Source organism: Ascaphus truei, chromosome 21 (genome assembly GCF_040206685.1).
Source record: "Ascaphus truei isolate aAscTru1 chromosome 21, aAscTru1.hap1, whole genome shotgun sequence".
NCBI classification, from domain to species: domain Eukaryota; kingdom Metazoa; phylum Chordata; class Amphibia; order Anura; family Ascaphidae; genus Ascaphus; species Ascaphus truei.
Window position 1 is genome coordinate 4,666,737 of NC_134503.1, and position 17,602 is coordinate 4,684,338.

Here is a 17,602-nt window from a genome sequence, read left to right on the forward strand (position 1 = left end):
CATGTATGTGTATACCGGTATTACCTCTCTGGACATGTATGTGTATACCGGTATTACCTCTCTGGACGTGTATGTGTATACCGGTATTACCTCTTTGGACGTGTATGTGTATACCGGTATTACCTCTCTGGACGTGTATGTGTATACTGGTATTACCTCTCTGGACATAGTGACCTGACCGGCTTGGGTGGGCCGTATGATTTCCCCGAGCAGGGAGAGAGCAGGGCTGCTGCTAGGGGGGCTGGGCAGCTTCTGGACATGTATGTGTATACCGGTATTACCTCTCTGGACATGTATGTGTATACCGGTATTACCTCTCTGGACATGTATGTGTATACCGGTATTACCTCTCTGGACGTGTATGTGTATACCGGTATTACCTCTTTGGACATGTATGTGTATACCGGTATTACCTCTCTGGACGTGTATGTGTATACTGGTATTACCTCTCTGGACATAGTGACCTGACCGGCTTGGGTGGGCCGTATGATTTCCCCGAGCAGGGAGAGAGCAGGGCTGCTGCTAGGGGGGCTGGGCAGCTTCCTCCACCATGATTTGCTGCTGCTGAGTAATGCAGCGGAGCAGGTGTCAGGAGTCTGGGGGTGGCACCAAGGAGAGGAGGAAACAGCATGGAGGCGAGAGAGGTGTGTTGTGCGTGGGGCACCTTTCACCATTTTTTGAGAAGCCACCTGGCCACCCTAATAACGTATCCCTGCTACATTACAGAGCCAAAGCAGTGTTTTCCATGGGGGAAAAGGTGCAGTGCACTGCAGACTTCTCTGGCAGTGATAGGGTTACCAAGATAAGGAAAGTGCCCAGGAATGTCAGCACATAATTATCCTGCCACTGAAGTGAGTGTGTGACCCTCCCTCTGTCACAGATCTGGAGGAGGTTCCTGTTTCCGGTCGGAAGGGTTTCACCCTCAGCCCGCATCCGACAAGACACAGGAAGTCAACATGTCGAGTCTGTACAAGAGCAGGTAAGGCCGGTACCGGGAGAGGGAAGGAAGGAGCGGGGCTGGGGACCGGAGATAGTGTCCCCCACCATGTCAGCGCCCAACCACTGGGGGTGCAGAGCAGGGGGGGAGACCTACAGCCCTGAAAGGGTTACATGAGCACATCCCACTCTTTGCTGGGATGTTTGGGGTTAATGAGTGGATATTATTAATGTGTAATGCGCCAACAGCTCACAGGGTGATACAATGGGGGTTCAGGGTAATGCAAGTGCAAGCACATACAAAAGGGATAGAGAACAGTTATTGGGGAATGAGTACTCACCAGTTGCATTGCTGATTAAAAACTGATAGGAATAAAAACCTATTGACATCACTTCTAAAGTAACAGATAGGCCCCAGAAGACAAGCAGGGGAAGTATGTGTGTAAGAAAAAATCCTATTTAATCTATGTGATAATGTGTTGTTGGAGTCGATCATTCTGCTGAACTGACTTGGTTAAAAGTCCCAGAGGAGTAATGGTCCCAGATTGTAGCTGCCCACCAATGTCAGTATGAAGTCCATTTAATCCAGCAAGGAATTGCTCTGCAAATATCCCAAGGACCAGAATCCCAGCCCGTAGTAAATCCACCTCACTATGAGGGTTATATATATATATATATATATATATATATATATATATATATATATATATATACGTCAGGGGTTTTCAACTCCTGTCCTCAAGAAGCAGGGATATTCTGAAAACCTGACCTGTTGGTGGGTCTGGAGGACCGGAGTTGAGAACCTCTGCTCTAAAGCAAAACTACTTCAACGCAATTGGCGTTTCTATTTAGTGCCCGGTTGGCACTGACACACTTTTGAGCGTAACCAGTGAAGTAACGGCGCTGCAGGGGTAGTTCTCCTGTCACCTTTGGGACCCTGATAGATACATGTTACTGAAGGTGAATTGTACAGGGAGCTGCAAACAGAGCAATCTGACATTTGATGCATGTCCTCTTTAAAAAAAGAAAAAACACTTTTTAATAAATATTGCATAAAATTAACCTTTTCACTGCCAGAGGGGGGCTGACCCTTCTAAAGTTAGGCCGCGATTATAGTAGGCGCGCACCTGTCACCCATGCGATGGGTGCACTGAGGCTGGAGGCGTGGCGGACGCGTCACCAGGCTGGTTCGCCCTCATTGGCTGAACCCCTCACGTGATGCGGCCGCAACGCGAAAAAACAAAATGATTTGTCTTTTGAAAAATCTGCCGCTCGGATGCGATGAGCACTATGGCCGGCCCCTATCAGCTACTGCACTTTCTTTGCGCAGCATGTGAAATCGCACGCACCGTCGCTCCTACTATAAACGCAGCCTTAGTTAACATACATTGTAACTTTCAGGGGCAGGGGTTCTCGCCTTCCAAGACTTCCTTAGATTGTTTATATGTCTGTGACAGGGTTCTCTCACTTTGTGTCTCTGGCTTATACAGTAATCTGTGGCTCTCAGAGCTGCACTTCTGCTCCCAGCAGTTGGTTTGGCTTTTTTGAAGTGTTGGAGGATCACACGCTTCGTTTACATACAGCGCTGACTCTTGTTGCAGGATTGCAGATTTTCAAGGCGTTCTCAATGAGCCGCAGATTAACCTGACTCTGCTGAGGGATCTCTGCTTCAGCGGTGAGGTGTCCACTGTCCCTTTGACCTCACACCACATTCCCCCCGGGCGACGCTGGACTTTGGCTTCTTGAAACAATTGTTTTTTCCTGGAAAGATCACTACATTTAAGATCCAGGTGGATTAGGAGAATATTTAGCTATTCAACCAGCACAAAGTTAATACACTGGTTTGTAAATCTGGGTCTGCCTGTTAAGCAAATAGTTTAACTGTTTGTTTGTTTTCTGTTTCAGGCTGTAAAGGGTTTAAAGGACAATCAGGATGTTTAGGGGAATTTGTCTCTCTTATTTACCTCCTACATTTTTTGTGACCGAATCAGGCTTCATCCAAAGTCTCCCCCCTAAATCCTACCCTATTTTCACCACCAACAGGAATTCCCTTTGAAGGCGGACATCGCTGTCTGTGTTGGAAGGTGGGTGCCCTTACATTCTTCCGCGTTGTGTAGTCCTCTTGGAAATAAGATCTTGCATACAAAAAGACACATGGTCACGGACCCGTGATGCTTCTCTGTCTAATTAGGAAGAATATATCTGTTTTTTTCCCCCCCTTTACAGATCCTGCTCAACTATCTCCCTAAAGAGCAGACATTATGGGAGTCGGTGCTGCAAAAGCAGAGGTGAGAAACCCTCTGTTCGTACCTCAGCCTTCACAAGCCGGTAGTTTGCCCAGCAACATCATTCAGAGAAATACCATCACACTCACTCTGTCATGAGTTGGTTCCCCAAGGTTCCTATTTGTTTTAGAATTATAGGACCATGAGGACAAGTATTTAGTGGGATGGGGGTCCGAGGAATAGGGCGATAATGCCTCTCTTGGCAGTGCTCCGATCGTACCTTTATGGATTGAGTGATGGTTCAGATTTTTTCTGGTTGTAACATATATATTTTACATTTCACACACTTGCTGTAGATGTTTTATTTATGCCTAAACAATGTATGTTTCTTTTTTGGTGAATTTTGGAGTAACGCGTCTCTCGGAGAAATAAGGATATACATATTCCAGAGGGATTCCAGTGATCATATTTTGTGTTCCCTTTCTTCCTTTGCCCGCCTCAGTCACACGTTTTCTCCTCCTTCCAGGGACACCTACTCCCACTTCCTGAGAGAGATGATCATCCAGCCAGGTATCGCCAATGCCAATCTCGGAGTGTCCAGGGAGGATGTCACTTGGGGGGATCACGTAAGTGGAGAGGGTTTGGAGTAAGAGGGAGAGGGATAAGGAAGACAAAGTTTAGCTACAAGGAACAAAAATACAGAGACCAGATTGCACAATTAATCACAAACACCCATGGGCTGCCAACGTTACGGCCCCTAGAGACCCTCATCAGGACACGGAGCACACAAGTCCCCTAGAAAGCAATGCTTTTTAGGCCACTGGTACGGAATACATTTTGAGGAAGGTGTGAAACCTTTTGCAAAAGGCCTGTTGCGTAGCGACGTAAATAGTATTTACTACATTGAATATGTTTTGATCCCTTGCAGCCTCTCAACCCAAACCCGGAGAGTCAGTGGAACACTTACTTCAAAGATAACGAGGTTCTGCTACAGATAGACAAGGATGTCAGGTAATCATGGGGCAGAGGTGGGAAGCCTGGGGAAGTGTTGCACGGTGAGGAAGAGGAGGCTTCTTGCAGACGTGATATTCCTGCCTCAATCACTTGATACTGTGTGATCCAGGAAAGACCACTTCCCTTCCCTGCATTTCATCAAATGTGTTTGGGTCACAATGCAGTGTCCTTTCCCCCCCCCCCCTCTTCCTCTCCATCCCAGAGGTGGATGCATTAATGCCACTGAAATCGTAAATCTCTTTTATAAGCTAGGATGACTGTATTTGTGCTATTGAAGCTTTTACACCTCACAGTTGATGCCCGTTGGCCCCATAGTCACGAATATCTCCTGAATCTGCCCTCATGCAGGAGGCTGTACCCCGACATGTCATTCTTCCAGCGTCCTACGGATTACCCCTGCCTTCTAATCATGGACCCTCAGAATGAATTTGAGACTCTTCGGAAGCGCGTGGAACAGACCACCCTGAAGTCTCAGACGGTGGCGAGGAACCGTAGCGGACTTACTAATGTGAGAACATCCCATGGGGTGGATCAGAGTGGGAGAGGCAGTGTCCTGGAAGTGGATGTCAGAAGGAGCTACAAGTGACTTCTTCTCACCGTATGATGTCAATTCCATGTAACCCGATCAGAGTCTCTTCCATCCAGGTGAGCTCCCCTCGGAAGACTCATTCGATGAGCGAGTATGAGCTCCTGCCCGATGGCTGCGAGGCTCACTGGGAGGTGGTGGAGAGAATCCTCTTCATTTACGCTAAGCTGAACCCGGGCATCGCGTACGTTCAGGGCATGAATGAAATAGTAGGGCCCATCTACTACACCTTCGCCACGGACCCCAACAGCGAGTGGAAAGGTGAGAGAGAAGAAGGCTAGTATGGAATACAGACAGTTCTCTGCATGCTGGACTGCCAATACTGGGTCAATCCAAATGGTCCACCAATCAAGGGTGGCAAGTTCTTAATACTTCCTGCAAAGTTTGGTATGGAGCAGGGGTGCGCAAACCTTTGTCAGCGCCCCCCTCCTTACCTTGTCTCCGTCGTAAATGACGCCGTTGTGACCCTCATTGCCATGGAGACGTGTGGCTGGAGAAGGGAAGTTGCAGAGGTCTCGTGCGATCCCCGGCCTTTAATTTACATGCCTTGTGGAAGAGGGTGGGGCCTCTGCAACCGCCGCGCCCGCATCTTGCCATTTATGGACTTTCTCCTGTTGAAGAGATCGATTCCTCATTTAAAGCTATTATTTACTCAAAGCGAAGTAATTCTGACTCCGAAGACCCTGGCTTTGAAGAAGTGTGTGCTAAGAAAGATGCTCTCCTCCTATCCCAGAAGATAAACATTCTGCAATATCTAATACCAATGCGTATTCCCCCTCCTTATTATACAATGTCTAACCTAGGAGTGGTCAGCTCCAGTCCTCAAGGGCCACCAACAGGCCAGGTATTGGGGATATCCCTGCTTCAGCACAGGTAGTCGAAGATGGCTCAATCAGTCTTTGACTGAGCCACTGATTGAGCCACCTGTGCTGAAGCAGGGATATCCTGAAACCCTGACCTGATGGTGGCCCTTGAGAACTGGAGTTGGCCACCCTTGGTCTAACCTAAAGCAGCCCCAGTAGACCCTCCTGTCCGTTCTATGGTGTGATTCTCTCTCTGATCATTGTGGGGTCTTCCTCTTCTCCCCCCCACTCACAGAGTACGCAGAAGCGGACACTTTCTTCTGCTTCACCAACCTGATGGCTGAGATCCGAGACAACTTCATCAAGAGCCTGGACGACTCTCAGTGCGGCATCACCTCCAAGATGGAGCGCGTTTACTCCACTCTGAAGGAGAAGGATGTGGAGCTTTACCTGAAGCTGGTGAGAATGCCTGGGGGGCCACTCAGCCAAAGCCTAATGAAGTTGGGGAGGGTTATTACAAGCTGGGGGGGCCACTCAGCCAAAGCCTAATGAAGTTGGGGAGGGTTATTACAAGCTGGGGGGGCCACTCAGCCAAAGCCTAATGAAGTTGGGGAGGGTTATTACAAGCTGGGGGGGGCCACTCAGCCAAAGCCTAATGAAGTTGGGGAGGGTTATTACAAGCTGGGGGGCCACTCAGCCAAAGCCTAATGAAGTTGGGGAGGGTTATTACAAGCTGGGGGGGCCACTCAGCCAAAGCCTAATGAAGTTGGGGAGGGTTATTACAAGCTGGGGGGGCCACTCAGCCAAAGCCTAATGAAGTTGGGGAGGGTTATTACAAGCTGGGGGGCCACTCAGCCAAAGCCTAATGAAGTTGGGGAGGGTTATTACAAGCTGGGGGGGCCACTCAGCCAAAGCCTAATGAAGTTGGGGAGGGTTATTACAAGCTATGTCTACTGCTTGTGGGTCACAAGGGAAATGGTTCAAGTGATTTACAGCAGCAATCCGCGTTGGCCCATTTTTATTGAGCTTTTTTTGAGGGAGCAGGGTTACTCTCCTGAACCGGAGGCTCTCCCAGAGTTGGGTGGAGAGGGAGCATTTCCTCCTCCCGCACAGAAAATATATATCTTTGGTCATATTATAGAAAGCTATACCCAAGGTACCTTTCTATAGGTGGCATGGGTCCATACTTGTTGTGTTTTGTGTCAAATACTGGCAGGAAAATGACAGATGTCATATCTGAGACCTGTGGTTTTACTGCCAGTATTTGACAACTGGGGGATCCCTGATCCAGTTAAATATATATCTATTTTGGGGGGGGGGGGGTATTGTTGCTTTAGAAACGTAAGTGCAGAAGTATGGAGAAAGAAGCGGAGCACAGCGGGCAACGATAGGGCTGAGCACAAAATGTTCTAAATGAAAAACAATTTATTGGCTGGGTGACATGGAATGTGGCATGTAGGTACTGACGCATTTCGTGCTTTTTGTTACTTCAACCTTTTTTATCTGCAAGACGACCATCGTTACATTGTTTTTTTTCAAGAGTTGAATCCCACCGTCATCGGAATATTTGTTTCTGAAAAACTCCTCGATAAAGCACCAACGGGTGCGAAACGCGTAGGAGAGAACTTGTTTTTTTTTTTTTTTTAAACCATGGAAACAGAATAAAGGTTTTTTTTTTTTTTTTTTGTATTGACCCTGTCCCAGGCTCCCTTTGGCTGTGCGCTCCCTCGATATGTCCCATTACTCTTGTTTCTGTAAAGCCATCTGTTTTTTTTCTTGTCTCTTCCCTTTTCACCCAGCAAGAGCAGAACATCAAGCCTCCGTTCTTTGCGTTCCGCTGGCTCACGCTGCTCCTCTCCCAGGAGTTTCTGCTTCCTGACGTCATCCGAATCTGGGACTCGCTCTTCGCAGACGACCAGAGATTTGAATTCCTTCTCGTGGTCTCCTGCGCCATGTTGATGTGAGTGTCGCAGGGGGGGCTGCAGGTGGCTGAGTGGGAGTGATAAGGTTACCTCGATGTTGGAATGACAACCCCTGATGCGTATCAAGTATGATCTGTTATGGAAAGGGTCGTTTGGAAAGGATACGGAGACGCTGTGAATGCCATTACCAGAGGAAAACATAAGATGGTAGAATTGATGTGAAGTAAGACTAGTTCTAGAAATCAATACGTGAAACGCCTACTGCACGAGCGGCCAACTCTAGTTCTCAAAGGCCACCAGCAGGTCAGGTTTTAAGAATACCACTGCTTCAGCTCAGTCAAAGACTGAGCCACTGATTGAGCCACCTGTGCTGAAGCTGGGACTGATTGAACCACCTGTGCTGAGCAGGGATAACCCTAATACCTAGCCTGTTGGTAGCCCTTGAGGACTTGAACGTCTGATCTAGGGATACATTGTAAAGTGGTCATGTATTTATTGTAATTAAATAAATATGCGTATTTACTGTACTGGAGGGTGTGTGGGTGTCAGAGAGGCGGTTTACACGGACTGTAAGCTGCTGCATTCGGTTTCTCCCCATTCAGTTTCATGTAAAACTGCAGCTCCTGCATTCATTTTCATGTGAAACGTGTGTTTTTCGTGCAGATTGATACGGGATCAATTACTAGAAGGGGACTTCATACTGAACATGAGGCTGCTCCAGGTGAGAGATCCGGGACACGGAGATCACGCACAGTCCCGGAGCTTTTATTATTCTCATTGTATGAGACCATGTTATACCAGTGTTACTCACGTGGCTCGGTTTTTGTGTAACCCTTGAAGGGGTGTATAAGATGTAACATCACAGCGTTCCCTACAGGTTATGTGAAGGAATAAATCTAGAAAATAATTAAATATGTGAAAAATGAACTATGGCTCAAGGCGGTATCTCTAATTCCCACCCCAAAATACTAGAAATCGGGAAGTATCAGGAATAAACAGTCCAAAAAATACAACGACACTAAATATTGAAAAGGTATATTGAATCCAATACAGCATTGCAAGCGAGATATTTTCTTGGGGGGGGAGGAACGCTTACAGAGGCCCCGCGCTCTTCACAACATTTTAATAAAATGCCAAGGGAGTGTACGCGGCCCCTGTAACTGCTCTGAGAAAGTATGGGAGGGGGGGCGTGAGCAGGGGGGAAAGCAGGCAGGGGGGCGCAAAGAAAAGGTTTGCCCACCCCTGTAGTACAAGACTCAAATGACTCCCAATACATACGTGTATATAAAAAAATCTAATACATATAGTATCAAAATGCAATCTAAAGGTAAAAAAACCCTACCACAAACCCCTGATAAAGGAGCGTTCTTGGACCGAAACTTCGAGTCTCATTCACCACGGTGTCAGACTGTTATGCTTTCATTATTTGCGGTAGGGTTTCACCTTTTAGATTGCACGTTGATATTATGTGTCTTAGATTTTTCTGTATACTGTCGTGATAATGTGAGTCTTGTACTATGCTCTCACTGCAATGTTGTATTGGATTCAATATACCAGGGGCGGGAAACCCCAGTCCTCAGGGGCCACCAACAGGTCAGGTTTTTAGGATATCCCTGTTTCAGCACAGGTGGCTCAGTCTTCGAGTGAACCACCTGTGCTGAAGGAGGGATATCCTTTAAACCTGACCTGTTGGTGGCCCCTGAGGACTGGAGTTGCCCATCACTGCAATATACCTTTTTGAACATTTATTTAGTGTCTTGGTATTTTTTTGTCCTGTGTATTGCTCATTCCTCCTGATTTTAAAATCCTTAATGGCGAACATTACCTGCTAGTAATTACTGGCCCTTTTATTCAGTATGCCGTGAACCTGCTTCCCAGCACTAGAGAAGATACTCGTCCCATTCATCTGAATGATGCTAAACTTTTCTCCTACAATGGGAAGCGGCTTTGAGACATTTTTGAATGGGAGCATTGGACTCCACGCATACGCAGATCCTGTAACTAGGCCACGCGTGCGCAGATCCTATAACTAGGCCACGCGTGCGCAGATCCTATAACTAGGCCACGCGTGCGCAGATCCTGTAACTAGGCCACGCGTGCGCAGATCCTATAACTAGGCCACGCGTGCGCAGATCCTGTAACTAGGCCACGCGTGCGCAGATCCTGTAACTAGGCCACGCGTGCGCAGATCCTGTAACTAGGCCACGCTTTCCCAGATCCTGTAACTAGGCCACGCTTTCCCAGATCCTGTAACTAGGCCACGCGTGCGCAGATCCTGTAACTAGGCCACGCGTGCGCAGATCCTGTAACTAGGCCACGCGTGCGCAGATCCTGTAACTAGGCCACGCTTTCCCAGATCCTGTAACTAGGCCACGTTTAGATATTTCCCAAAAGGACGTTGCACACTTTATTTGAATACTAGCTAATATTTTTAAAGTATGATTGAATATATACTTTCAAAAATATAAGTGTAATATCCTTTCGTTCCTTGCGAATGAAGAGACCAGTTCCTTTTTCTGGTAGCCATCCCAATTTTTAATCTCTTGGTCAACATAAGCTTTGTACCGGCATGTGAAGGGAGAATCCTCCAGCAGTTGGTGGTGTTAATGATTTGGACTATACATTTAGAAAGCTGCCTTCTTATAACCAGCTTTATGCTACTCTTTCTCACGATCAACCATATTATACATGTCAATTAATATTAATAGACGTAAGAAAACAGCTTAAGACGAAAATATGTTTAGTAGAACAATGTGTCCCTATATTTTTATCTCTGACATCCTTGTGAGAGTTTAGCTCATACTATCAATTTCCGTTCTGAAAACCCACCCTTGTTCCAGACTGATCATTACTACAGCTCAACCCCCTTATTACGCTGTGCTTGGGGTTCAAAAAAAATCACATCACGTTATAAGCGGATCGCATTGGGAATAATGTACAATTGTATGCATTGTACTATAATGTATTTAAGATACCAATAATCGTGTTGTAAAGTATTCATAAATATGAAAATTGGGATCCACGCATGCATCGCGCTATAAGTGGATTCGCGTTATAACGGGGTTGAGCTGTACTAGTATCTTAAATCCATCTTTATTATCCTACAAATATTCCTACTTTCTAAAGATGCTCTTACAGACTGATGTAACAGTCATAACGCCTCTCACATTCCAGACTATGTATTACTGCTGTGCAGCGCTATGTATATTAATGGCGCTATATAGACATACATACTCCATGAGCTCTGCTATACCATTTCAGCACAACTCAAAAATCCTAATAGTAATTACCAAGTTTTATACAACAGACACAATGAATTCTTGAATCACGAGACCTTTCTACATATTTCACCTCTCTTTATTTTCCCCCATAAATATTGTACTAGTTAAGATACAAATCGTACAAGGCACTTTGGAGTTGTGAGTTGCAAGTCCTGCTTTTGGCAGCAGTAGGCCTGTCTCTGATGCAGCTCTCTTCTGTCTGCAGGATTACCCCATCTCCGATGTGCACTACATCTTGAAAAAGGCAAAGGAACTGCAGGACTCTAAATAGAGAGCCGAGCGGAGGTGCTGCCACCCAACACTCCACGGGGAATCTGTGTAGCAGAAATTAGCCTGTACAACAGCCGGCCACAATGCACCATGGACACGTACAGGCTGTTTATCACAGCTATACGAGCACTCGTTTCTTTCTGGTCTCACCTCTGCTCTGGGTGCAGGAGACTGGCTGCACAAAGCTATTGGGAACACTGTTGTCTGCTCAGTATGAGCTGATTTATTCCTTTGTAGTATCACTTGTTTGGGAGAGGTTTGATGCATAAGATACAGGCATGTTTGGCTGGAGTGGCATCGTGTAACCGTAGCATGATGACTGCAGTGTCTGACCTTGCACACTTCCTTTTAAACACTTCCAGGTCACAGTTCTGATCGGGCATGTGCTGTGCCCTCCAGCCTCAGAATATGTAAGAATTACACCTGTCGTGGAGTTGGGATGACGAGTGTAACAAGGGGGCCTCACATGTGCCTATACTGACCCCCAATGCATTGCAAAACCAGACAGCAATGTGTTGCGACCCCTCAGGTATTAATGGGGTGTAAGACACGCCTGATTAGCTCCTGTGTATGACATTATTAGACTGTTATCAACAAACCGTAGCATCTCCTAGCACAGAACCTCTGCAGCATTAAATACGCTGCCACTCTCCTCAGGGCCCAGTGATTGGCCTGCTCTTCAGTTGCATCAATGATTAACGGTGTCTTTTACAAATTGTACTTGGTTTTTGTATATCCAAACCTGGTCTGACTAGGAATACCAACGAGGTCAATTATTTTATTACTGTTTTGTTTTTTAAGTAAGTCCTCTACATATCATGTAACGTTGCTCTTCTTACTGAAGATATTTGTCACACTACTACCCCAATAGCTGCACCTTTTTCAGGTACAGAGGGCTGCCTTTTTTTTTTTTAGCCCTTCTGGCATGGAAAGAGTTAAGCCAGTGGTTGAAGTGCCATTAACGCCCAGTTACTTTTCTGCAGCAAAGAAGTAAAAGAAAAAAAAAGTAACGATACTCCAGACACAAGGGAGTACTCATTTAAATCAGTGATGCTCAACTCAAGTCCTCAAGACCTTGTAACAAGTCAGGTTGCCAGGATCTACCAGCTTCAGCACAAGTGGCTCAATTGACTATTGAGCCACCTGTGCTGAAGCTCAGATATCCTTAAAATCTGACCTGTTCTCAAGACCCGTAACAGAAGTTGAGCACCCCTCATTTAAAACAAAGGGACCACGCTTTTTAAACACTTTATTTTATGCTATTAAAGCTGAAGGGAGGTTTTTGTATTTTTTTTAGTAGATCCCCAATTCCTGGGGGAGAGGGAAGTGGATGGAAGAGTAAAAATGTGATAATCAATACCATCAAACTTTAACCACTGGGCTAAACTTTTATTCCCACAGCTGCCCTTATTCCAGGAGATGTCCTAAAGGTGCGTTGTTGTACCGGGGGCTGTGGGCAGAGCCATGTTCTCTTATTTCATGTTCTCACAGTGTGTCTGTTTGTGTGAATTTACAGTTTGTCCCAATAAATGAGGTGTTTCTTTGCATGTGGAGTTGATATTTTCCAGGTTCTGTACAACATGTCAGAAAAGACAGTCCAGAGGTTATGGTGTGCAGACATAGAAAACATAGGCAAATAAAACATTTGTTGATTTCATATCAAGAATTCCAATAAGGAATTGCATTGTGTCTGCTTACTAATGTACTCATCTTGTATGTAATTGCCCCACCCCTAGGGTAACCAGATGTTGTCCTGTTTTTTAGGGCTCTGTCCCGACTTTTTGTGGTGCTGTCCCGGTTTTCTATCCCACTGGCGAGTGCCGACTGCCCATGCACGAAGAGTGCTTGCCGACCTTCCATGCGCGATTTGCACTTGGCGGCTGCGCATGAGACTGGTAAACGATCGAACATGAGTGACAAGCAAACGCAGTTCGCACATGCGTAGTCGGCAAGTGTCGATCGTGCATTCGCGCAATCAGCGAGCGACGACTGCACATGCGTGACATTTGTCTTGGTTTTTGCCGGGACAAATATGGTCACCTTACCACCACCCCACCCCTTTCCTACGGAATATGCTGGCGACATACAAATAAGACAATAATAACACAAAGAACAGAAAGATGGTAATCATAAGCCATCCATGTACATAACACATGTTATGCTGCTATTAACAATATAATAATGTAAAAAAACAGGGAGATCGTAATAATAAGAATTCAATGTATATATATTTAATTATTCGTATAGTGCCATCCATGTACATAACCATGGTAGTTATAATAGTAATAGGCCAACGCTATTAACAATATAATACAAACAGATAGTAATAATAAGAATTCGATGGGTGTGAGTACATATATATAATTATTATTTTTATTGGTATAGCGCTATCCCTGTACATAAGACATGGAAGCTATAATAGTAATGGGCTGACGCTATTACCAATATAATAATAATGATGATGATGAAGGTGAGGGTAGGATGAGGCTCCCTGTCACTGGCTGGGCCTCGGTGAAGGTCAGCGTGTCGTTGACATGGGGCTCCGCGGGCAGGCGCTGCTCTCCGGGGCGGCCTTGGTGGTTGGGGCCGCGCTGGGAGCCGGTGTGACCGGCTGGAGGTTGCGGGGAGAGCGCGGTGCTCGGGGCCTGGTGGTCGCCCCCACCCTGCAGGCCTCCACCTCCCAGGTATCCCCGGGCTCCGGCCTCCTGCGCTTCGGGATCCCCGGCCTCAGCCAGCTGAAGAGCCGCGAGTCCCACGTGCTGAGCTACGACCCCCGGCTGCGGGGCCCCGCCTGGGTGCTGGAGCACCTCACCGGGGACCGGCTGCGGGGGCCCGGGGACCGGCAGGGCAGCTGCTTCCGGGAGGATGACACGGTGCACCCCTATCACCGGGCCGCCAACACCGACTACCGGGGCAGCGGCTTCGACCGGGGGCACCTGGCGGCCGCGGCCAATCACAGGCGGAGCCAGGAGGCGACGGACGAGACGTTCCTGCTGAGCAACGTGTACCCGCAGGTCTCTGGGAGGGGGTCTATAGCGGGAGAGAGGGGTCTGGGGTATCAATATGCATGGGGGGGGGGGGAGGGGGAGGGGAAGGGGGGTAATCACTATACTATGTGGGGGGAGGAAGGGGTTAATAACTATACTATATGGGGAGGAAGGGGGTTAATAACTATACTATATGGGGAGGAAGGGGTTAATAACTATACTATATGGGGGAGGAAGCGGGTTAATAACTATAATATATGGGGGAGGAAGGGGTTAATTACTAATATATGGGGAGGAAGGGGTTAATAACTACTATATGGGGAGGAAGGGGTGTTAATAACTACTATATGGGGGAGAGGGTTAATAACTATAATATATGGGGGAGGAAGCGGTTAATAACTGTACTATATAGGGGAGGAAGGGGGTTAATAACTATAATATATGGGAAGAGGAAGGGGTTAATAACTAATATATGGGAGGAGGAAGGGGTAAATCACTTTACTATATAGGGGGAGGAAGGGGGTTAATAACTATAATATATGGGGGAGGAAGGGGTTAATAACTAATATATGGGGTGAGGAAGGGGTAAATCACTATACTATATAGGGGGAGGAAGGGGGTTAATAACTATAATATATGGGGGAGGAAGGGGTTAATAACTAATATATGGGGTGAGGAAGGGGTAAATCACTATACTATATAGGGGGAGGAAGGTGGTTAATAACTATAATAAGTGGGGGGGAGGAAGGGGTAAATCACTATACTTCCAAACCTAAAAAATATCATCCTAGCAGAGACCGTGGGACCTGCCTCCATGGTGAAGGAAACAGGATTTATTATAGGGTTTTAATAAACAGAGACGAATAATAATCATAATAATAACTATTTATATACAGCGCTTTTCTCCCAATGGGGCTCAAAGCGCGTCACAGTTACAAAAAGGGGAAAAGAAAACATTTCAGGTTATAAAAGAGCCGAAACACAAGGAAAGATAAGGGACAAGATGGGACTGTGCTGCAGCTATTAAATGCCGGACAGGTTGTGGGAAACGTGAAGGCCCAGATTCACTAAATAGTGCTAACATTTAGCACATTTTAACTCCCATTTGAATTGGCACCTTTATAAATCTGGGCCAAAATGAGACAAACCTGCTGTATATCAGAAGAGGGAGAAGAGGAAGCTCTTCCAGGGCAGGGGCTCCTTCTTCTGTTTTACTTTATGTCTGACGCGCTTATTCCTACACTGTCCCGTATTATTGTCCCGTATATTATTGCAGTGAAGCGCTATGTACATGGATAGCACGTTACAAGATACATACAATGGGATGACAGCTGAAATTCCCTGCCCCTATCTAATTGTTTTCTTTCCTTCCTGCAGAATCCTCACCTGAATCAGAACGCCTGGAATAACCTGGAGAAATACTGCCGGGGTTTAACCAAGAGTAACACGAATGTGTACCTGTGTACCGGACCGCTCTTCCTGCCCAGGTAGGACACATGCTTAAAATCAGTAGCACAAACCTAAGGGTGTATAGGTATTTGGGGCAAAACTTGTTTCACCCCCTACCCAATAGTCTGTACCTACACCTTAGTTATAATAACTGTAGCTTTGTATATAAGTATGAACGGTATGTACAGAATATCGCCATCAGGCCTTGTCTCCCCACTGCTGGAGGAAGCCACCCAAGGATCTTCCAAGCACCGCAGTTCCAACCCTCTCTTCTCCACGTCGCTCCAACATTGGCAGATTTCATCCTCCCATCTTACTTTTGGTCGTCGTCTTTGGTCTTTTGCCATCCCTTGGAATCTCGTTGTGTACCATCTCTGTCCAACCATGGACATTTGTGTGTGTCGGATAATCCTCCTCTCATTGCCTCAAAATGGCGGGAAGGTGGCAACTGATGTTCAAGAAGATGTGGTGTCCCAGATGGTTCGAACATACTATGAAAGCTTAAACAATATACCCCATCTAAAGTGGGAAAGGTACTTGCTACATGCAAATGTGGCTGGCGTGGCAAGTAAGGCCTCAACCCCCAAATACGGAGTACATCGAATGGCAAAGTCTCATTCTCCAGAGCTACAAAAAACTGTGTGGTGCTCCGAGAATCCTGGACTGATTAGTTGAATTTTGTTTGACGATATCAGTGCACGGTACCTGTCCGGTAACTGATGTCGAATATATTACAGGTAAGTATCCCAACCCACACGCCTAACTGGAATGATCAGACATGCTCCAGTGAAGATGCAAACACAGACTTGTGTATATAGTAAGAGCCAGGGCCTGAATAATATCAGTGTGGATATATTATGTGACTCGTGACCTTTCGGCGTCCAAAATAGAAATCCTGGTGTCCTGAGGCACCTGGTGTGCAATCCGCTGAAGGTAGAACTGGAAATAACGGCGCTGCCCAATGCAAGAAGCCAGAGAGATGCGTATCCCAATAGCGATAACAAATATCCCATTTATTGGATCATGGCATAAAGGATATAGGCCCAAACCAACATGTTTCAAGCCCCTAAGGGCTCTTTATCAAGGCAAAAAAAAAGTTTAAAAAGTATATAGTTTACCTTTAATAAAAAGAGCCCTTAGATGCTTGAAACACATTGGTTTGGGGCTGTAGCCTTTATTCCATGATCCAATCAATCTGATAGTTTTTTTTTTTATCACTATTGGGGATACGCATCGCTCTGCCCTCTTGCATTGGGTAGCGCTCCGTTTTTTCTCCTTGTTATTTCACATTCTCCAGAAGCTGGATGGTCAGCGTTTAGGAAGAAGTCATGACGGCAGAGGTGCTAGAGATCCCCCGGAGGTTAAACAAAATCCATCGTTCCAAGCGACATTAAAAGACCAAGACGACGACCAAAAGTTAGGTGGGAAGATGAAGTCAGAGCACTTGGTGGAGAGATATATCTCTCTCTATCATTTTCTTCTATCCACGTTTCTTCTCACAGGATGGAGGCAGATGGAAAGATGTATGTGAAATACCAAGTGATTGGCAAGAATAACGTGGCAGTCCCCACACACTTCTTCAAGGTGGTTGTCTTGGAGAAATACAGCGGAGAGATAGAGCTGCGCTCCTATGTGATGCCAAATTCTCCAGTGGATGAGAAGATCCCATTGGAACGCTTCCTGGTCCCTATAGAAAGCATTGAGCGAGCAGCGGGTCTGCTCTTTGTCCCTAATATTATGAAGAGAACAAACCATTTAAAGGCGATCACCGCAGGGAGCAAATGACACCTCCCGGGCCGGGGGAGTTGGACTTTCGAGTTCTCCCCTAAGCGGATTATGCTGGAGTCTCTGTGACAAAAACTAACCCCTCACCTGACACCCAGATTGTGACACTTCAGAAACCAGTGGCTTGCAATACAATGTGGGGGGGGGGGGGGAAAGATTCCTAACATGAATGTAATAAAACCTATTTTTATTTTGTGTGTGCTTCACGTTTCATCAAATCCAAGAGCATGATATACCCGTAAGCATCTGTCCTTATAGGGACAAACAGGAAATACAAATAGCACAAACACCACCAAATCCAAGTGGCATCCCCCCTATACCACAGCTATAAGTAAAACAAAGGG

General features: G+C 46.3%; 2 protein-coding genes across 5 annotated transcripts; both read left to right on the forward strand.

The window, feature by feature from the left end:
* Window positions 1-851: 851 nt before the first annotated feature.
* Window positions 852-12,582, forward strand: TBC1D13 (TBC1 domain family member 13). Of its 4 annotated transcripts, none has more exons than XM_075578621.1 (12): window positions 852-979; window positions 2,538-2,611; window positions 2,980-3,020; window positions 3,163-3,224; window positions 3,688-3,787; window positions 4,090-4,172; window positions 4,524-4,683; window positions 4,821-5,022; window positions 5,860-6,023; window positions 7,364-7,524; window positions 8,150-8,207; window positions 10,973-12,582. In XM_075578621.1, the coding sequence occupies exons 1-12, from the start codon at window positions 957-959 to the stop codon at window positions 11,036-11,038; spliced, it is 1,194 nt and encodes a 397-aa protein (XP_075434736.1). In that variant the 5' UTR covers window positions 852-956; the 3' UTR covers window positions 11,039-12,582. The 4 variants fall into 4 exon arrangements, with proteins under 4 accessions (XP_075434736.1, XP_075434739.1, XP_075434737.1 ...); XM_075578622.1 differs by having other exon boundaries at window positions 959-979; window positions 2,842-3,020; XM_075578624.1 differs by lacking the exon at window positions 2,538-2,611 and having other exon boundaries at window positions 927-979; window positions 2,842-3,020.
* A 928-nt stretch (window positions 12,583-13,510) lies between these two features.
* Window positions 13,511-17,453, forward strand: ENDOG (endonuclease G). The gene is made up of 3 exons (XM_075578627.1): window positions 13,511-14,051; window positions 15,402-15,511; window positions 16,976-17,453. Exons 1-3 carry the CDS (start codon window positions 13,572-13,574, stop codon window positions 17,256-17,258), a joined length of 873 nt encoding a protein of 290 aa, XP_075434742.1. The 5' UTR covers window positions 13,511-13,571; the 3' UTR covers window positions 17,259-17,453.
* Window positions 17,454-17,602: the final 149 nt, after the last annotated feature.